This window comes from Pongo pygmaeus, chromosome 19, assembly GCF_028885625.2.
Source record: "Pongo pygmaeus isolate AG05252 chromosome 19, NHGRI_mPonPyg2-v2.0_pri, whole genome shotgun sequence".
NCBI lineage: Eukaryota > Metazoa > Chordata > Mammalia > Primates > Hominidae > Pongo > Pongo pygmaeus.
In genome coordinates, this window is record NC_072392.2 from 101,057,300 (window position 1) to 101,078,567 (window position 21,268).

Below are 21,268 nucleotides of genomic sequence, written 5' to 3' on the forward strand. Positions count from 1 at the left end.
TCTACTAAAAATACAAAAATTAGTTGGGCGTGGTGGCGGGCGCCTGTAATCCCAACTACTTGGGAGGCTGAGGCAGGAGAATCGCTTGAACCCGGGAGGTGGAGGTTGCAGTGAGCTGACATGGCGCCACTGCACTCCAGCCTGGGCAACAGAGCAAGACTCATCTAAAAAAAAATTTACAAAAAGGAAAATGTCATTTCGTGTGTGACTCTGCTTGCTGATTGATAGTTGTGCTCTCTTGGTTTCTAGCGCTCTGATTGGAAGACTGTCAACTGTGTGGAGTGGGTTTCTCCTTGTGTGTTCTCAAAATGGCTGGGAGGCGGCGGCGGGGCTGGGGGACTTGGACTGCGAGAAGGGGCTGTTGACTATGGAAGTGGTAATAGGGTGCTCTTCCCCTTATCGGCTGTTAGGCTTGAGTCTCCCCTTCATAGTGCAGTTTCTTTTTATTTTTATCATTGACAAAGCACAACTCTTGTTAAAGGATAAAATAGTCACACACAACAGCATTAAAAACCAAGAAAGCCAAAGAACGCTGGCACTGTCAGCCTCACCCCCAGCTCCCGCTCGGCCCTTATGAAGAGAGGTGCTGAAGCCACTCTGCTTTTTTATAGTTAATAAAAGCAGCCAGGTCCCCAAGTAGGAGTGGTTGTGGCCGAGAGTGTGTGGGCCGGGAACCAGAGCTTGAGCTGCTGTGAGCTGTGCCCAGGCCCTTTGCTGACTCCGTCTCTTCTGTGACCCAAGGCCAGGGTGAGCACCAGCGCCCGCCCCACCTGGGAGGGAAGCAGCAGACCTCTCACCGCAGAGGCTGGTGTGAGGCTAATTAGCACAGTCAGTCTTTGAAGATGAAAGAAGACAGCTGATTATCTAAAACATTTCACATTTAGGCTTTGATTTCTCTTCAGATTTAGGGAACAGCACCCTACTGTTCCATTTAGGGTTCAGTGTAGCTAGAGGAAGATGACCCACGTGGTCCTTTTTAGTTGTAGTGCTCTCTTGGGGCAAGGTTTTGGATGGAAAAAATAGGGCAAGAGCAGTTTGAATGTGGGTACTTTCCAGAGATCATGTTCCTGTAGCATTTGGGTGAAACGAGGTACCCCAAGCCACACTGGTTCGGTTTCCTTGTGGCGTTAAGGAAAGATCTGGAGCAGCCAGCTCTTAACACTCATTTCCCATCACTCAGCATTTTATGTGGGGCGGGCACAGTGCTGTGAGTCTTATAGAAACCTGCATGGTGAGCCGCACTCCTTTGAGTTCCTATCAGCCCTGGCCCATCCCTGCTGAGGTGGCACGACCTGCTCGCAGACATGTGCTCACAGGCAGCCCGTCGTGGGGTCATGTGCTAGATGGGGAGGGGGCTTGGTGGGTCACCAGCCTCACCCCCCTCAGTTCTTAGATGAGGAACAGACAGGCAGAGAGCTGGGCTGGGCTGGTGCTGAGTGGGCTAGAGCTGGGTCTCAGTGGCCCATGCCCCAGTTGTCCTGGCCTGTGGCCCCTGTGCAGGTTGGGGTGCCCGTGCCCCCTCACCTGCCCTGCCCTCACCTGGCTCACAGGCCCCTGATGCCTTACTGTCCACGCAGTCACCTCAGAGGCACCTTCCCTCTAAGGTAGATGTCCCTCAGGCTTTGGCCCTGGCTGTTGATATCTCAGCTCTGATTCACCCTTGACCTTTATTTCCTAATTTCTGCCCTTGGTTCTCAAGCCCTCCTTCTGTGGACCCGTTGGGTACACGTGTGACACTTCAGAACCCGCAAGTCCCAGGTAACACCTGTTGTACCGTCACTTTCCCCTCCCGGCCTGTTTACCCGGGAGCCCAGTAACAAACGGGAGCTTCTGTGCTGCTGTCCGTGCATACGGCCCAGGAGCCGGGCTCATCCCTGAGACACCGTATTCCCTCCCGCTGTCCGCTCACACCTGCCTGTGTGGATGTGGCTCTGACATGTCTCCTTTCCTGGTTCATTGCTCATGTGTTCTCATGTGGCTGCGCCGCCACCCTGTCCTGGGGGTCCTCGTCTCAGCACGTGGCTCTGTGCTTCACGTCATCCTGAGTCTGTCCCGCTCTGCCGCCTGGTCCAGGTGGGAGCCATTTCCCTCTGTGAAGTGTTCCTTCTGGAGGCCTGGGCTCCCCGGCTACCCTCCTGTGGCCGTCGGCTGCAGTAAAGGTGCTGGTGGAGGGTGTGAGCCGTCCACTCACAGAGTGCCAGGCTCTGTCCCATCTGCCTCTGTGCTCTTGATCCTGACAGCACACCTGCTGTCCCGTGGCCTGGGTAAAGGGTGGCCTTGGAAGCCTGTGGCCTGGGTAAAGAGTGGCCTCACCTTGGCCTTGGAAGCCTGTGGCCTGGGTAAAGGGTGGCCTCATCTTGGCCTCGGAAGCAGGAGGGCTCAGGCTGTGGCCCACGCCTGGGGCTCCCCATCCCCCCGTGTGTCCTGGTGTCTTTGCTTGGCTCGCCGGCCTCCACGGGCTCCCCAGGCAGCAGGCGGCTCTCAGCCATGCTCTCCGTCCTCACGCTTGTTTCTGCCCTGGCAGAGCTGCTCAGTGGCCATCCCGTGGGCCCCCTGTGCACCGTGCCGCCCCCAGCGTATGTCAGCAGCACTGTCTGGGAGATGTGGCATTAGCACAGTCTTGTCCATGTCTCTGCCCGTTCTTCCTGCCTTGCCTCTATGTGTCTCCTTTTTTCTCTTCCACATGGTGTCCACAGTGGATAACCACATCCACTGGCCTCTTGGTTGGTGGATCCTCCTCCACCTGCTGGGCTCAGAGCTGTGCCACCCCCACCTGCACTGAGAGAAGCTCAGACCCCTCTCTGACATCAGACGCTGGAGCCTGAGCCTCCCGCTTCCCAGACCAATGCCCCTTCAGGTCCCTGCAAAGCCACTGCTCTTTGTGGTCTCTCCTGCCGCCGTCACCCTCTCGCTGCCACTGAGCCCGTGGGCTGCTTGGTGGCTTGGGAGCTACATACGATTCTATTTTGTCTGGTTTGTTTTCAGGCTTTCTGTGGCAGGAATTGTGTCTCTTGCACCTTTTTTTTTTTTTTTTTTTTTTTTTTTTGAGATGGAGTCTCGCTCTGTCGCCCTCGCTGGAGTGCAGTGGCGCGATCTTGGCTCACTGCAAGCTCCGCCTCCTGGGTTCATGCCATTCTCCTGCCTCAGCCTCCCGAGTAGCTGGGACTACAGGCGCCCACCACGATGCCTGGCTAATTTTTTTGTGTTTCAGTAGAGATGGGGTTTCACCGTGTTAGCCAGGATGGTCTTAATCTCCTGACCTCGTGATCTGCCTGCCTTGGCCTCCCAAAGTGCTGGGATTACAGGTGTGAACCACTATGCCCGGCCATGGATCATTAACCTCTTTTCTAGCATCTTACCTCTGGGGGGGTTCACGATTAATAAAGGGCTTTTGCGAGCTTTTGCTGGGCCTTGGGAGGTGCGTGGGCTCACTGCTCCTCTCTTCTGTGAGAACTGTTGCCTTTGGGCAGGGGGCACACCCCAGAGGTGATCACACACACCTGAACGTGAGTGCAGTCATTGGTCCCTGTCATGCAAAGATGGGCTGTGCAGAATGAGCTCGGAATAGCAGCCAGAAGGCTCAGTGATGGGGGAGTTGTTTAAGCTGGAATACTGTAATGCTGCTGGCTGTTTATGGCTGTGACGTCACTACGTGGGCTGCTGAGAACATTTTAAAATGCCGAGTGAGTCATGAAACAGTCATGCGTCCCCTAACAATGGGGGTAGTCCTGAGAACTGCGTCGTTGGGCAGTGTCGTTGTGTGAACACCATAGCATGCACTTAAACATAGATGGTGTGGCCTGCTGCACACCCAGGCCAGGTGGTGTGGCCTGCTGCTCCCAGGCTAGGTGGTGTGGCCTGCTGTACACCCAGGCTAGGTGGTGTGGCCTGCTGCTCCCAGGCTGCAAACCTGTACAGCACCTGACTGTGCTGAATACTGCAGGGAACTGTAACACAGTGGTGTTTGCACATCTAAGCATAGAAAAGGTACAGTAACAATATATTATCAGCTGGGCACGGTGGATCACGCCTGTAATCCCAGCACTTTGGGAGGCCGAGGCGGGTGGATCACGAGGTCAAGAGATCGAGACCATCTTGGCTAACATGGTGAAACCCCATCTCTCCTAAAAATACAAAAATTAGCCAGGCGTGGTGGCGGGCGCCTGTAGTCCCAGTGACTTGGGAAGCCGAGGCAGGAGAATCGCTTGAACCTGGGAGGCGGAGGTTGCAGTGAGCCGAGATTGTGCCACTGCACTCCAGCCTGGGTGACAGAGCGAGACTCCGTCTCAAAAAAAAAAAAAAAATTATATGTATATACACACGTGTATACATGCGTGCGCACGCCCCCCCCCCATATATATGTATATATATAAAATCATTTTATGGGCCCACTATCAATATGTGGTTCCTCATTGACCAGAATGTTCTACGAGGTAGGACTCTAGCGCGATACACTGTCATGAACAGATTGATAAATGAGGCGAAGGATGATGCCTGTGAATGACAGACGTAGGAAGCCACAATCACTCTGTGTTTTCCACACTCTCTTTGAGAGCTGTGTTGCCTTGGTTTATGGATGAGGACATGGACTCAGGTCAGGGGCTGCCAGGTTGGTGCTGGGGTGTGGAGCTGGGCCTTGCGTGGCCCCCACCTGTGAAGGTAATCAGTGTTTACCTTACAGTCCAAGGTTTGGTGAAAAATAACACTTCGTTCTGGAAGGATAAAAGCTAGATGTGATTATTTCGATTATTGAAGCATTTTTGTGTGAAATTACCTTTTTTTTTTTTTGGCGGCAGTGGCATGATCTCAGCTCACTGCAACCTCCACCTTCTGGCCTCAAGTCATCCTCCCACCTCAGCCTCCTGAGTAGCTGGGATAACAGGTGAACGCCACCACACGTGGCTAATTTTTGTATTTTTAGTAGAGATAAGGTCTCGCCATGTTGTCCAGGCTGGTCTCGAACTCTTAGGCTCAAGCAGCCCTCCTGCCTTGGCCTCCCAAAGCGCTAGGATTCTAGGCGTGAGCCACTACACCCAGCCTGAAATTAGTTTTCATTTTGATATTTGTTTTCTTAAAATTCTTTATAATTTGTTAGAAATTTATTTTGTCAGAAACAGTATATTTTTTCACTCTGGGGTTCTGATTGTAATCAGTCATTTACCAATCCAGCAATGAAAATGTTCACTTCTGTCAGTGCCTTTTTTCCTCTGAATGTGTGGTGGTCCTGAGGGGAGTGCATTGTGCTCGCTCCTGGGGGAGGCAGTGGTCTGGCCTGGCCCCACCTGCGCCCCCCGGGCCCCACCTTGAGGACAAGCTCTCTTCTGTTTCCGAGTGCTCTCCCGTCCCGTCTAGGGCAACCGCTGCTCTTTCTAGGGGTGGTAGTGGGGCTCTTTAAGATGTCCCTCGCTTTGGTTTTTGCAGGCCAGCAAATGCACTGGAAGTTGTGATTTTTCTGGGCTCCAGTAGTGGTGTGGTGGGAAGGCTCTTTTCCTGCCCTGCTGCTGAGGGGAGCCTCGAGCGTACCAGAGTTCCTCAGTGAAGCCTTTGCACGTTCTGCAGGGTGCAGGCCAGCGTGGGTTTCACTGCTCTCCAGGAAAGGCCTAGCCGTGGTGGACTCGCTGCAGCACAGGCACGGACCTGGGGCTGTCTGGAGGTTGCTCTCAAGGCATTCCAGCCTGGAAAGGTTGTTTTGGTGTTAAAGATCCTCTTCCGTGCCTGTCCTGTGGCCCCTCAGTGTGGCATGCCCAAGAGTGGCTTTGAACAAGGCGGCCCTCCGTGTGCTGAGCTTGTGGGGGCACGGATGCCCTCCGTGTGCTGAGCCTGTGGGGGCACGGATGCCTTCCGTGTGCTGAGCCTGTGGGGGCACGGATGCCCTCCGTGTGCTGAGCCTGTGGGGGCACGGATGCCCTCCGTGTGCTGAGCCTGTGGGGGCACGGATGCCCTCCGTGTGCTGAGCCTGTGGGGGCACGGATGCCCTCCGTGTGCTGAGCCTGTGGGGGCACGGATGCCCTCCGTGTGCTGAGCCTGTGGGGCTACGGATGCCCTCCGTGTGCTGAGCCTGTGGGGGCACGGATGCGGTTGGTTGCTTCCCAAGGTACCATTTCTTGGTGTCGGAGCAGGACTCGGGATGGCAGAAAGGGGAACAGACTCGCCCTCCTCGTCTGCAGAGTCGGCATGGTTATGTGGGGCCACAGGGTGACCTGCTGGCCTGGAGCTAGCGTGGTCTCAGCCATCTGCCTCAGTGCCAGCCGGCACTTACAGCTTCTCGGAAGCCTGTGTTACCAGCCAGAGCCAAGCCTGAACTGGTGTGGTGTGGGGGGCCCTTCTCCCAGGGCCTCGGGTGGAGTTGCTTTTCTTGGCCTAGATTTGGCAGTGTCTTAAGGGAGCCTCAAACCAGCATCTCCTGCTTGGCAGCGGGTGAGCTTGCTCCCGAGTAGCTCGACAGCCTGTGATTTACTGGGCTTGGAGAACATGCCCCGGGGAGGGGAGCTGGCTGGCACGTTGCAGAGAAGCCAGCCATCGGAAGGTGGGGTTAGGGTTAGGATGATTGCTGAGAAACTCCTTTTGTTTGCACGTTGTGCTGTGCTGGTTTCTAGAACAACAAAAACAGACCTGGCAGTCATTCCTCATTTACCGTGCAGTGGTGTTTTTCTCTAATCCCTGGTGTCATTGCCTCTGTCTAGTGTATGTTTTTCAGCAGGTGGTTTTAATTTGGTTCCCATTATGCTTCCATGAAAGTGGGCTGTGCCCCCCATTTTATGACCTAGCTTATGAGCACTCAAGACCGTTGATGACTAGAGTGCACTCTCTCTGGCTGCGTCCTCCTGCTGACAGGTTCCGCGTCCCACCACCACGCTGAGCACTGGCCACTGCACACTGCACACTTTCTCAGGTGAAGACGGCCTCACTTTTCAGTGAAATAAATGGAAACAAAGCCCTGTCTTCATTGACTCATTCCTTCCCTGTCGTCTCTTTTGCCCTCCTGCGCCAATGCCTGGGAAAGTGGATAACTTTTGGGGCTTTTCTCTGTGTGTGCTGAATGCCCAGGAGGCTGCCTGTGTAATTCAGCTGGAAACTGTCCCCAGGGTAGAGAGAAGTGTGAGGAGAAAAAGAACCTTCAACGTGTAAACATATGGGGTGCTGGTTTCTCCCTTACTGCAGATGGTGGCGGGCCCTGGCCTTGGTGCTGTCTCCTGTGTGTAGCTGGGGACAGTGGAAGCTGGGCTGGGCCTTTCCAGGTGTGGGGCATCCAGGCCAGTTACAAGAGATGATGCTTGCTTTCCCGAGAACTCATCACCACTTGTATCTTAGTCTGCTGTTGATAATGTTGTACTACACTTCGTAGGAATTTAGTAACTAAAGAATGTTCATGTGTGAGGGCACTCTAGGAATTTCACAATGTCTTGGATTCTTTTTATTTAGTGAGAGAAACCAGACGACGTGTTAGCCCGTTGCCAAGTAAGACCGGGGGACACGCTAGCCCGTTGCCGAGAGAGACCGGGGGACACGCTAGCCCGTTGCCGAGAGAGACTGGGGGACACGCTAGCCCGTTGCCGAGAGAGACCGGGGGACACGCTAGCCCGTTGCCGAGAGAGACCGGGGGACATGCTAGCCCGTTGTTGAGAGAGACCGGGGGACACGCTAGCCCGTTGCCCAGAGAGACCGGGGGACACGCTAGCCCGTTGTTGAGAGAGACTGGGGAACATGGTAGCCTGTTGCTGAGAGCGGTTATTTCCCAGATCTTTGTCCTGCATCCACCCACAGCTGCACAGCTGCTCTTCTGGTTTAGGTTCTGGCCTTTCCCACTGGGGTTTTCCAGCAGCCTCTGTAGCGGTCTTCGTTGTTGAGCACTTCACTGTTCATCCCCATGTTCTCCATCCCGCTGCTGTTGGAATCTGGTCATGTGGCTGTGGCTGCAGGTGATATGGTGGTGCCCTTTGCCTGTAGGATGAGATTTCAGCTGCTCCCAGGTTTATTTGTTGTGGAACAATGTACTCCACAGCTGGTGGCATCAGTGACAGCCGCACTCTTGCATGGATCGATTCTGGGGCCTCACAGGGTGGGGTGCAGGGGGTGGTTTGTTACTGCCCTTTGATGCCTAGGCCTCTGCCGAGAAGACCACGTGGCAGATGCCTTGAAGGGCTGGGTGCGGCGGGGGCCCTTGACTGAAGCTGGCTCTTCCTGCATGGCAGCCGGCTTCCCGGAGGAAGTGTCTCAAGGGGAGGTGTCTGGAGAGACCCTGAAAGAGGCCGCCAGGCTTCTGACCTGGGATTGGGGGTCACTGGCATCGCTCCTGCCTGCCTCTGTTGGTTGTGGCAGTTGGAAGCCTACCAAGGTGGTGGGTGAGGGACCCTTGATTGTCCGTCTGGCAGACTCTGTTCCCTACTGAGCTGGCCAGCCGGCCGCAGTGACAGGTTCTCTGTGAAGTGTCTTGTCTTCTTATCCCCCAGGCGCGGTTAGGCTTCTCGTTGCACATTGGTGGGCTTCAGGCCGTCAGCCCACCTCCCAGGGAATTTGAGTGTGTGCTCGGCCCTGCGACTGCCCCCGAACCCTGCGTCCCGTTGGGAGCTTGTCTGTGCCCTACGGTTTCTGCTCAGCAAGTGTTTGCTCTGTAAACCGATGACTTAGGGTTAAAACACATATTAAGTTGGATACATCTGGATTGGTGTGACATAATTTAACTTTCAATTTTGTATTTCACACAAACTAAAGATAGGGAAGAGTTCTTAAAGTTAAATGAGAACTCATTTTGGGCAAACAAGGATCATCTCCATTCACTTGGTAGGGAACGTGTTACTATCCATTTCCCTAAAGAGCAAGGGGCTAAGTCTCTGATCACCTTGGTGAATGTGTTATTCTGAGTGGCTCAGTGAGGTGGGTGCTGCCACTGCCCTGTTTTACAGACAGAGGAATGGGAATGCAGAGACCCTGCTCTGCTCCACAGGTGTGACTGGTGGTCTGTCTGGCTGTCTCCTTCCCGTTTTGCTCATAGGTGTGGGATCTGCTCCACAGGTGTGACTGATGGTCTGTCTGTCTGTCTCCTTCCCGTTTTGCTCATAGGTGTGGGGTCTGCTCCACAGGTGTGACTGGTGGTCTGTCTGTCTGTCTGTCTCCTTCCCGTTTTGCTCATAGGTGTGGGATCTGCTCCACAGGTGTGACTGGTGGTGGTCTGTCTGTCTGTCTCCTTCCCGTTTTGCTCGTAGGTTTGGGATCTGCTCCACAGGTGTGACTGATGGTCTGTCTGTCTGTCTGTCTCCTTCCCGTTTAGCTCATAGGTGTGGGATCTGCTCCACAGGTGTGACTGGTGGTCTGTCTGTCTGTCTGTCTCCTTCCCGTTTTGCTCATAGGTGTGGGATCTGCTCCACAGGTGTGACTGGTGGTGGTCTGTCTGTCTGTCTCCTTCCCGTTTTGCTCGTAGGTTTGGGATCTGCTCCACAGGTGTGACTGGTGGTGGTCTGTCTGTCTGTCTCCTTCCCGTTTTGCTCATAGGTGTGGGATCTGCTCCACAGGTGTGACTGGTGGTCTGCGTGGCTTTGCTGCTTCTCCACTCAGCGCTTAGGAGACCCCCCCAGCGGGCTTCATGGAGAGAGTCTAAGTTCCTTCTCCTTTTAAGAAGATGTTTCTATTCTACACTTAAGAGATCAGGCAGTTTACAGGGTTCATAATGCAAATAAAAGACACCAGTATTTAGTGAAAGCCTCTTCACCTTGGCCGAGCATCTCCTTATGGGCGGCACCTGCTGCTTCGTTTTGCCGTGTGGTGGGTGACAGCAGGACGGGGTGGCGCGGTGTGCGGTGCAGATAGTCTGAGACAGACGCAGTTCTCACCTTGACTGTGAAATTCTGTTTTCCGAAGGAAAGGAAATTCATTCGCTTTTTCTTAGAAGGGCTCAGTTCTAGGATTCTTTGATTATGGGGCTTGGATATTTATGTGAATCATCACATTTGTCCTCCAGACTTTAAAGCAGAAGGTAAAACCTCAGGTTGAGAATTCAGGAGGGCTAGAACCAGTGTTTGAGAGAAAATCTGATATTCCTGTTTGGTCTGATGGACTCCAGGTGATAACGTCGGTGTGTGCACATCGTGGGGACTGGGCTGCCAGGTGTGTGTGTGAGACATGGGCTGAGCTGGTCACCCTTCTCATTTGTTGGTGAAGCATGGATGCAGATGGAGGCCTTTGTGCGAGGTGGTTTGGCCTGTAACTTTAATCCTTTGTAACTTTATTTATACTCAGAGAATTTTTAAAAACCTACTGAGATGTCTTCTTTTTCCAGGCTAGTAGTGCCCTGAACTTAAACTTGGGCACATTTTGTGATGACATCAATGAGGGAGGGGTGGAGAGGCTGCAGCCTCCATGAGGGGACTGGACTTATTATTGCATCCCTATTTTCAGATGAACTTTTGGAAGATGATTTCACTAGTCTTTCATAATTACTTTATCATGTACAGAAACTGTTTTCTTCATTATTAGGTGGTGAGTGTTTAGAATAAAAATTCTGAAAGATGTGATGAATTGTTTTCACAATTCGTGTTTATGTTTTAAACTTGTATTTGTAACATTAAAACCCTTTTTTTTTTTTTTTAAGGCACAAATATTTAAACATGGAAAACGTGAAGACTGTTTGCCCTATGGTAAGGTTTGTTTTTAAGAGAAGGTATCTTTGTGATGTGAGTTTGCTCATATACAATCAAGTGTCTTTCCTTAACATTTTATTCATAGATATAGGAACTGTACATTGGTATGTTTGGACACTATCATTCTTTTTTTTGTTGTGGGTTTTAGTAACTGGACTTTTTTTTTTTTTTGAGACTGAGTCTCCCTCTGTTGCCCAGGCTGGAGTGCAGTGGCACAATCTTGGCTTACTGCAGCCTCCGCCTCCTGGGTTCAAGCAATTCTCCTGCCTCAGCCTCCCGAGTAGCTGGGATTACAGGCGCCCGCCACCACGCCCAGCTAATTTTTGTATTTTTTTTTTTAGATGGATTTTCGCTCTGTTGCCCAGGCTGGAGTGCAGTGGCACTATCTCGGCTCACTGCAAGCTCCGCCTCCCGGGTTCACGCCATTCTCCTGCCTCAACCTCCTGAGTAGCTGGGACTACAGGCACCCGCCACCACGCCCAGCTAATTTTTTGTATTTTTAGTAGAGACAGGGTTTCACCATGTTAGCCAGGATGGTGTCGATCTCCTGACCTTGAGATCCGCCTGCCTCGGCCTCCCAAAGTGCTGGGATTACAGCCGTGAGCCACCGTGCCCGGCCTAATTTTTATATTTTTAATAGAGATGGGGTTTCACCATGTTGGCCAGGCTAGTCTTGAACTCCTGACCTAGTGATCTGCCTGCCTCGGCCTCCCAAAATGCTGGGATTACAGGCGTAATAACTGGACTTTTTGTCACTTTCCTAGTCCTTTGATAAAGAAGGATTGCTGCCTGGGGTCTCGTGAGGGAGGTCTGGACAAAGCCTGTGTCATGATCTGAGGTTGGACCTGGCTTCTTGGGGCCCAGGAGCAGCCATGTTCCTCTGATAGCCACAGCCACCACCTCTTTTGCCTTCTTCCTAATTCTCTTAATTTATTCTTTTTGAGACTGCGTCTTACTATGTCACCCAGGCTGGAATACATGACACAGCTCACTGCAGCCTCGACCTCCTGGGCTGAAGCCATCCTGCCACCTCAGCCTCCCGAGTGGCTGGGACTACAGGCGAGCTGTACCACGCCTGGCTGATTTTTGCAGTGGGGTCTTGCTGTGCTGTCCAGGCTGGTCTTGAACTCCTGGGCTTAAGTGATCTGCCCTGCCTTGGCCTCCCAAAGTGCTGGGCTTAAAGGTATGAGCCACCACGCCTGGCTCAATTCTCTTAATTTTAGATTGAGCCTCAGTTTCTGAAAATGAGGGCAGTGTTTCTCTCCACTCAGAGGTTTACCATCTGGAAAAAGAGTAACTCCTTAGAGCCTTTGTGTTTTAGAAGCTATCTGGACTGGGCGTGGTGGTTCATGCCTGTAATCCCAGCACTTTGGGAGGCCGAGGCAGGCGGATCATGAGGTCAGGAGATCGAGACCAGCCTGGCCAACATAGTGAAACCCCATCTCTACTAAAAATACAAAAATTAGCTGGGCGTGGTGGCGCATGCCTGTAATTCCAGCTACTCGGGAGGTGGAGGCAGGAGAATCCCTTGAACCAGGGAGTTGGAGGTTGCAGTGAGCTGAGATCGTGCCATAGCACTCTAGCCTGGCGACAGAGCAAGACTCCGTCTCAAAAAAAATAAAAATAAAAAAAAAGAAGCTATCCAAATATCAAATTTGAATAACTTTCTTTTTTTAGAAGTTTTTCATTATGGAAAATTTGAAACATGTATAAAGAAGAGAGAATGGCGTGCACGCCCCGTGTCTCTCTCAGGAGTGTGCGAGTTTTCGTGTGTGGCCCGTTTCATCCCTGCACCGCACAGGAGGGACACACAGTGCCATCTCACCTGTGTGCACTTCCATACGTGTCTCTGGAAGGTGGGGCTCTTTACGTCCTCACCACACCCGAGAACGTGAGTACGTCCTCGCCACACCTGAGAACGCGAGCAGCTGTTGCCAGGCCCTGTTGGCGGGAGGAGCGTCCTTGATGACGTGAACACAGACCTGCTCCCTCTCGGGCTGTCGTGCTTGTCACCCACGCTCGTCCTGCCCACTGTTGGAGCCTTCTGAGAAGTTACTCAGATGCTCTTTCAGCTGACCTGGTTTTATAGGCAAGCATTATGAGTTAAACGGCACCTCTGCCCAAGGTCACGGTGCCCACCTAAAACTGGTGAACGTTCACTTTCTGTCATTTCCCAGCCTCAAGGCAGAGCTTCCCGCAGGGCCCTGCAGCTCCAGCCCCCATCCCCCTCCTCTGTCCCCGCCCCACTGCCCCTTCCTCCATCTCCTTGTCTTCCATCACCTCACCTAACTCTCAGCTCTGTCTTCAGCTTCTCTTCTTTTCTCCTGTCCCTTGTCAGTTGGTTGCAGTCTTGTCCATTTCACTTCCAGCCCATCTCTGAGGCCGCCATGCACTTCCACTCCAGCCCTTGTCTGTCCCGGGAATGCTGTCCTCCTGGCCTCAGCTTGCCCCCCCCGCAGCACCCGGGCGTCTCCTGCTCACAGGCTCTCCCTGTCGTGCTGTGCCCAGCACTACCTTGAGCCTCCCCTTGGCTCAGCCTCCTGTCCTGCTGTTGTCATCAGTGCATGACACCGAGTATTCCCCCTGAAAAACAGAGCAAGCCATAGGAACCCCATGGCCTGTGTGTTCTCCCCAGCCGCAGTGCGTTCCATGGCCTCTGGGGTCGCCTCAGTGTGCCCTGTGGCCTGCGTGTTCTCTCCAGCCACAGCATGCCCGTGGCCTGTGGGGTCTCCGTGGCCGCAGTGTGCCCATGGCCTGCGGGGGTCTCCGTGGCCACAGTGTGCCCGTGGCCTGCGGGGGTCTCCGTGGCCGCAGTGTGCCCGTGGCCCGTGGGGTCTCCGTGGCCACAGTGTGCCCGTGGCCTGCGGGGGTGTCCGTGGCCGCAGTGTGCCCGTGGCCTGCGGGGGGGTCTCCGTGGCCGCAGTGTGCCCGTGGCCTGCGGGGGTGTCCGTGGCCGCAGTGTGCCCGTGGCCTGCGGGGGGTCTCCGTGGCTGCAGTGTGCCCGTGGCCCGTGGGGTCTCTGTGGCTGCAGTGTGCCCGTGGCCCGTGGGGTCTCCGTGGCTGCAGTGTGCCCGTGGCCTGCGGGGTGTCCGTGGCCGCAGTGTGCCCGTGGCCTCAGGGGGTGTCCGTGGCCGCAGTGTGCCAGTGGCCCGTGGGGTCTCCGTGGCTGCAGTGTGCCCGTGGCCTGTGGGGTCTCCGTGGCTGCAGTGTGCCTGTGGTCGGTTGGGCCTTTGTGTGTGCTGCCCCCTTCAGGTTGGCTCCCTGCCCTCTGAGCACTTGCTTTCCTGACCCCCACCGCTGTTGCTTCACAGCAAGGAAGTCGAGTAGGTTCAACTCCAGCAGCTCTTGGTTCAGGATTTGGGATGATGGGGGTCTTGGTGATGTCTCCTGCCTCGAGGCCCCTGTGGAGCCGGCTGTTGGTTTCGGGGACACAGGTGGTGCAGTCAGAAGATGCCCGCAGCCCTCCCCGTGCTGAGTCCAGCTCTTGTTTGCAGCTGCCACTGTCCTCAGGTGCCTCGATGGTTGCAGACTCCCTGAGAGCAACCAGACCTTGCTGCGGAAGCTGGGGGTGAAGCTTGTGCAGCGACTGGGGCTGACATTCCTGAAGCCGAAGGTGGCAGCATGGAGGTAGGCACCGTGAGGGTGGCGCCTGGGGAGGGCCACGGGGTGGGGAGGGGGTGCTGTGGGGGGCAGGTGCCATTGACCGGGCGGGGGCAGGTGCTGTTGGGGCAGGTGCTGTAGGGAGGCAGTTGCCCTGTTGGGGGTGGGGAGACAGGTGCCTTGGTTTTGGACACAGTCGGGGGCACTGTCTGGAGGGCAGGCCGAGCCATAGGTGAGTGTCTGGTGTGGCTGGTGCTGTGGCTTTTGTGTCCAGTGGTGATGGCAGAGAAGACGCATTAGTAACAAGTGCTTTCTGCTTTCATTCATTTCTTTAATCCTAGAAGTATTTCTGATTTTGAGAGAAACGATTTTCTTTTGGTTATTTTCTGACTGCATCTCCCAGTTGGAAGAACTGCAGCTGGCGTGACAGGAGGGCGGCGTGTGCGTCGTGTGGCTCAGAGTCAGCGTGGCAGGAGGGTGGCGTGTGTATCGTGTGGTTCGGAGTCAGCTCAGCCTCCCTGGCGTGGCGGCATGTGTGCGTTGTGTTGCTCAGAGGCGGTGCGGCCTCCCTGGTGTGGACGCAGTGTGGGGGAAAGCTGCGTCTGATCAGTGATGAGTCTGAATGACAGGCTTCCTTTCAAAGACTGTTGGAGAAAGTGAAACCGCCTTTCTTGCTGGTAGAAGTGATGTCTTAGCAGTCTGTAGCTGGCCGGTGTGAACGGGTTGGTTCTCAAGGAGACAGACTTTTCTAGTGTTCTTAGGGTGCTGTGTTTTAGCGACCTTCAGTTTGTTTCAAGTGCTAATACGTGTGGTTTGAGAAGGAATTATTTGGTTAAGGTCAGCTCACGCTCTGTCCTGGATGATGGCAAATTCCAGAGATGCGTGTTGCGTTGTAGTGTTCGGCGTGCAGCTCACTCTGTGGGAAGTTGCTCGTTAGGCACAGCGTTCATGGCTAGTTTCTCATGCTGCTGTGGGGAATGTTCAGTGCTGTACCAGGCAGGGTTCTCCAGAGAAGCAGAGCCCATAGGATGTGTGTGCGTTGGCGAGGCTGTGAGCTGGAGACCAGGAGAGCGCATGGTGGTTCTTGGCCAAAGGCCTCAGGGTGGAGACCCAGGAAGAGCTGATTGGTTTTAGTCTGAAGATAGAACAAGGCCAGTTGAGAGACTGACAGGCAGGAGTGCTTCTTCCCTCCTCCAGGAGGGCCAGTGTTTTGTTCTGCTGGGGCCTTCCTCTGGCTGAACAAGGCCCCCTGCATTTGGCAGGGTCCTCTGCCTGACTTTGTCTACAGATTCACATGCTTTGCTGGTCCAGAGCCCCTGACACAAGCACTGGAAGCAGGTGTGATGAAATAGCGGGGTGCCCCATGGCCCAGTCGGGTTGACATGTAAAGTTAAGCATCACAGGCACTGAAATGTTGGTACAGAAAATAATCCAGTATCCTAGTTCTCTCGATAATGATGTGCATGTTGCCACATACATTTCACGTAATTCTAACGTGGTTGGGTTTTAGTCCCCTTCTCATGTTTGTTTTTCTCTTCCGTCTTCCTTTACGTTTCCTGTTTCTTATGTATTTCTAACTTTTTTCCATTTTTATCTCCTTGGTTGGATTTTCGTTGTCTCTGTTAGTACCGTTCTCTTCTTGGTTATCTTCTGTTGAAGAGGATGGACGGTTGGATTTTCGATGTCTCTGTTAGTACCGTTCTCTTTTTGGTTGTGTTCTGTTGAAGAGGATGGATGGTTGGATTTTCGATGTCTTTGTTAGTACCATTCTCTTCTTGGTTGTCGTCTTTTGACGAGCACGGACTTACACTCTGGCGGGCTGTTAGATTCCTAGTTCATCCCACTCCTCCTGCCAGCCTTGGCTTGAAGCTTTGTTAGGGTGGGTCTTTCTCAGCTCTTTTCCTCCAGGGATTGGTCTTTCCTCCACAGCATGGTCCTTGCTTTAAGTATGTAGCCTTTCAGGGTCTTGGGTGGAAGTCATGGCTTTCCCTCCTGTCCTGCTGGGCCCGGGTCTCCGGGGCCCTCTGAGGGTCACACAGTCTCCCAGTTCTCTGCAGCACTCGGCCTCCCAGCCATTCTCTGACAGGTTCGTCTGAGTCTCGCCTTGTGCTTCCTTATCTTGGGGTGCCCAGGGATCCAAGGGAAGTTTTGGGCAGAGTTCTGGGGTCCTTTCTCAGCAGCTCTCTTCTCCCCAACATCCTCTCTCCCACATATGAGCCCTCCATCCAGTGAGACTGCTGCTTCCTAGGCTGTTTCCCTGGTACAGTGTAGAAAGTACCCGTGCGGGGAGGAGGTGGAGGTGGCCCACCTGCAGCTTCCCCTCGCTGGGGATTGTCGCCCTGCTTTGGTTGCCATCACCTGCTGGCCAACAGTGGCTTTACGCCTTCTGTCTGAGTCTCACCATTGTTGAGGTCAGGAGGGCACGTACAGAAGCAGCTTGAGGTTATTGTCTTTGTGGTGCCGTCTGGTCTTTGTGAGGTGGCTGAGCTGCACGCTTGCGTGAGGAGAGTGGCGGCTGGGGTGCACCTGCCTGTGGGGCGTTAGGGGAGACTGGGGGCTGGAGTGTGCCTGCCCGTGGGGCATTGGGGAGACTGGGGGCTGGGGTGTGCCCGCCCGTGGGCCGTTAGGGAATACTGGGGGCTGGGGTGTGCCTGCCTGTGGGGCGTTAGGGGAGAGTGGGGGCCCGGTGTGTACCTGCCCGTGGGGCGTTAGGGGAGACTGGGGCCAGGGTGCACCTGCCCGTGGGGTGTTAGGGGAGAGTGGGGGCCGGGGTGTGCCCACCCATGGGGCGTTAGGGGAGAGTGGGGGCCGGGGTGCACCTGCCTGTGGAGTTTAGGGGAGAGTGGGGGCCGGGGTGTGCCTGCTCCTGGGGCATTAGGCATCTTGCTGGGTGTCTGATGGTCTCCGCCACGGTCCTACGATGGCTGACGATACTCTCTTCATACCAGTTACCCTACATAACAGTGTACCCCTAAATTTAGCAGCTTAAACAGTGCACTTTTTCCTCACAGTTTTGGTGGGTCTGGATCTTGACGTGGCTCAGCCGGGTCCCCGGTCAGGGTCCCTCCTGAGGCTTCAGGAAGGCGCCGGCCTGGCCACTGCCGTCTCAAGGCCTGCATTGGTGGGGGGGGTCTGCTTCCATGCTCCTCATGGGTTGCTGTCGGGACCCGGTGCCTTGTGGGCTGTTGGTGGGGACCTGTTTGAAGTCCTTACCACGTCGGCCCCTCCGCAGGGCAGCGCACAGCATGGCAGCTGGCTTCATTGGAGGCTGAGAGGCGGGTGGAAACCATGGCTGTTTGCAAGGTGGCAGCTCTCGCCAGACACTGCGTATTCTGTTCTTTGGGAGGGAATCATTGGGCCCAGGCCACACCCTGTGTGAGAGGAAAGCTAGGAGGTGGGGGTCACGGGGCCATCTTGGAAACCCCCCCACTCCTTGTTTCCTAGACTTGGAAACTGAGTCCCAGAGGGCTAGAGCTAGGATGAGTCATTCGAGGCAGGTTGATGGCATCAGCACCAGTGTGTGAGTTCCGGTTCTGCCTCCAAAGCCCAAGTTGTTTGTCCTCTGGGAGGCTGTCTCAGGCTATAGCCGCAGCAGCTGCCCTGAACTCTCACTGGACACCTTTTCTGCATGAGGCCGGGGAAGCAGGGCCCACAGCCAGGCGGCCCGCCCTGCACTCACCCTTGGCAGGAGCAGCCGTGTTTGTGGGGGCCTTGCTCAGTGCAGGGCTGGGCTGCACTCCGAGCGCATACTCTGACTGCTGCTCACACAGCTGTCTATGTAGGACTCTGCATTCCCATTTTATAGAGGGGACATGGGGGCATGGAGCGGCTCAGGAGCTGTTCAGAGTCACACAGCAAGTAGGTGTAGAGCAGGCCTGACCAGGAGCCAGGTCCTGGGGCCTGTGCCATGGGCCCCTTCACGGCGTGTCCAGGGGATGACGATGCAGGTGCCCCACGTGGGTGTGAAGAGGGCTACACGTTGCTGTCTTTTGAGGGGCATTTGGGAGGCAGGATCTGTAGGAACTGGTGACGGGTGAGACGCAGCACCTGGTGATGAAGGGGCCGTGTGTGGCCTGGGCGGTGGCAGTGGTGGCCGTTCAGGAAGGGGCTGCCAGGAGGCAGAGAGTCCCGAAGGCTGGGTGCTTCCCCAGGGAAGGTGCTGGTCATTGGAACGCCTCTGGTGCTGGTCCTGTCGTCTGTACGCATCATCATGCCTTCTCTCCTGACTTTCCATAATCAAAACGACACCAGCTGAGGATGTCCTGGAATCAGGGCATACTTTGTGGCCCATGCCAGGATCTTCCTGGCAGTTTGATCAGGGCGTCCTTTGTGGCTCACACCTGGACACCAGCTGAGGATGTTCTGGAATCGGGGCATGCTTTGTGGCTCACACCAGCATCTTCCTGGCAGTTTGTGCTGTTGGCAGTGCCTCCAGGTTCTCCCTTCTTATCCGGTCTCTGCAAAGTGCGTGGAATTTTCACAGACATCCTTTAAGATTCAAAGTGACACTGAATGACTGATTCCAGTCATCAGGATGCTGTGAGTTGCAAAGCTGATGTGAGGATGCTTCGGTTTGCACAGGTATCAGCGTGGCTGCCGATCTTTGGCTGCAAATCTACAGCTCCTCACTCAGGGTCAGAGTGAGCAGAAGCCGCTCATCCTGACCGAAGATGATGACGAAGATGACGACGTCCCAGAGGGGGTGGAGCGTGTGATAGGTGCGTGGGGGTCTAAGCGGCGGCCTCTGCTCTTGGGCATCGTCGGGCCAATTCCCCTCCACTCCAGGACCACACTTCCTTCTTCCCTTGCTGGTGCTGGCACTGTCTGGCCACCCGTCCCCTTCGCCGAGTGCACGGTCGCTGCCCGTCCTCTGGCTCCTGAACCCAGGCCTGTCCCTGCCCGTGGACAGTCTCTTCCCGTGTGCCATAGAAACCCTTTTTCCCACCACCTCCCCACCTTTCTGACCTGGGCTGCTTGCTCTGGGCACCTGGGTGTGTCCTCAGGAAACAGTTCTCCCGGGAAATTGAGTTGGGGTTCCTGGGGCTCAGGTCTCTGGCTCCTTGGCCCCTAAACCCTGCTCAGCTCCTTACCTCAGGAGCCATTTCAAACTCCCTTAAACCACGTTACACCTTGCAGGGGTCTCCATCCACTGCCCTGTTCTCCTCCTGTGGGGTCTCCTGCTGCACAGAGACAGTTAGAGCCGTCAGCAGAGCCCCTCATGGCGGCCATCCCGGGACTGGCTCCTGTCCACACACTGTCCTGCCCTCCTGCCACGGTTGGATGAGGTCTTCCCTGGACCCAGGCAGGGCCTCCTCATGTCCCCTCCCTGTGAGGCCCCCATCCTCCCAGTATCTCCCAGCTTCCTGATGGGCAGGCGGGGTCGCGCTGCCTGTGCTGTGCCGCGCTCTGCTCACATCCCCTCCGCTCCCTCCAGGGCAGGTTTCTCCCCAGTCATCCGCACCCCACCTCGACCGTGACCATCAGGGCGCCTGCGGCGCCGTTGCCAGCCCCGAGCCAGCATCCACTCCGGCCCTTCCCTTGACCTTTGCTTCTCAGAGCTCTCCGTGGTTGCGTGGTAGGCGCCCGCATCTGTGCTGGGCGGCTCTGAGTCCCGGGCGGGGCCCTGGGTCTGCCCCTTCCCCGTGTCCGCAGCCTGCCCCAGGCTCGTTCCTGTCTCCCACCCCCTGCGGGCAGTCCCCTCTGCCCGCATTCCAGCTGCTGTGCCGGCTCCAGACTGTCTCTCCACCCTCCCCTGTGGTCACTCAGCGAGCTCCTCTGTCAGGGTCTTCCCAGGGCTGCTTGGTGCCTTCGGGCCAAGGCTTCACCCCTGCTGGGGCTTGCAGGGCCCTCACCGTGTGACCCGACCCCTCCCCGCATCCTCTAGGCTTCTGTGTGGTTCTTAAAAGTTCAGCCTGCTGCCAAGGCCTGGTCCCTGGGAGAGATGTCTTCGTGCCGCCGCTGGCTGGGGTTTTTCTCTGGAAGCTTCCCAGCCCACTTTGGTCACCCGTGAGCTGCGGGCCCTTCCCCTGGCCTGGGTGGGGCTGTTGATGTTGGCCTTCACCTGGGGGCAGGCAGCTGCTCCCTGTCGCCTGCTTTAATGGGGTAGATCTGTTTCTTAGGAATAGAGAACTTAGGAACATGGCTGTATGTGATTATTTGAGAACAGAGAGAAGGAAATGTTCTTTTCCTGTCATTAATATTGTTAATGTAATTCCCTTCAGCGTATGCACTGAGTAGCATACAGGATGGGTCACCTTACAGCTGCGAAACTAGGAACTTTGTGTGACTCTGTCATGCATCACCTTCCTCTTCCTACAGAGCAGCTGCTGGTCGGGCTGAAGGACAAGGACACTGTCGTGCGGTGGTCTGCAGCCAAGGGGTAGGTGTCCGCGGCCGCAGAAGCACCCCGGGGAGTGGGCCCACCTCTCATGTGCGATTCAACAGCTACAAATACCCAACAGCTTTGGAGTGGCAGCGCGGCCCCCTCCGTGGCCCCCTCCAACTTACGTGTGTTGCTTTACGCGTTGGCGTGAAGATGGTTCCCGAGGCGGAGCTGCAGGCTCTTCTGTCCTCCTGCCTCTGGCTGGCCCTGCCAGGCCAGGTTTACCTGTTTATCTTCAAAATGTTCGCTTGTTTTTCTATATCCTCATCACTGTGCCCCCCACCTATCGTTCCCCAGAGATGGGGGTCACAGCTCCTACAATGATGGTGCTCAGGGAAGAGCCCTCTTTTGTGGGGTGAGCAGGTGCCAGCCCCTTATTTACCCCTCACTAGCACTTGTCATACCTGTGGGAGTCGACATGCACCCTGCACCCCGGGCCTCAGTGGAGGTCGTGGGGCAGATCCAGCAGGACGTGGCCTGGAGGAGCCGGTGGCCCTGTGGGCTCGGGCTGTGCAGGGACAGTGATACACGTGAAGAAGATGCTGAAGTGTTGGGGAGGCCCCTGATGTGGAGGGGTTGAGGCAGGTCGAGGGGCTGGCAGGTGCTGGGGGGCAGAGAGAACCCTGCTGTGGAGGGGACGAGGCAGGTGGAG

At 55.4% G+C, this 21,268-nt stretch overlaps 1 protein-coding gene across 16 annotated transcripts in view; it reads left to right on the forward strand.

Moving 5' to 3' along the window:
• The window catches only part of TBCD (tubulin folding cofactor D), a 190,770-nt gene that overhangs the window by 34,520 nt on the left and 134,982 nt on the right, over window positions 1–21,268 (forward strand). For all 16 annotated transcript variants that reach the window (XM_054456073.2, XM_054456076.2, XM_063655868.1 and 13 more), the window contains 4 exons: window positions 10,586–10,631; window positions 14,129–14,261; window positions 18,816–18,952; window positions 20,553–20,613. In XM_054456073.2, coding sequence (XP_054312048.1) covers window positions 10,586–10,631; window positions 14,129–14,261; window positions 18,816–18,952; window positions 20,553–20,613 — 377 coding nt within the window. The remainder of the gene's footprint in view (window positions 1–10,585; window positions 10,632–14,128; window positions 14,262–18,815; window positions 18,953–20,552; window positions 20,614–21,268) is intronic.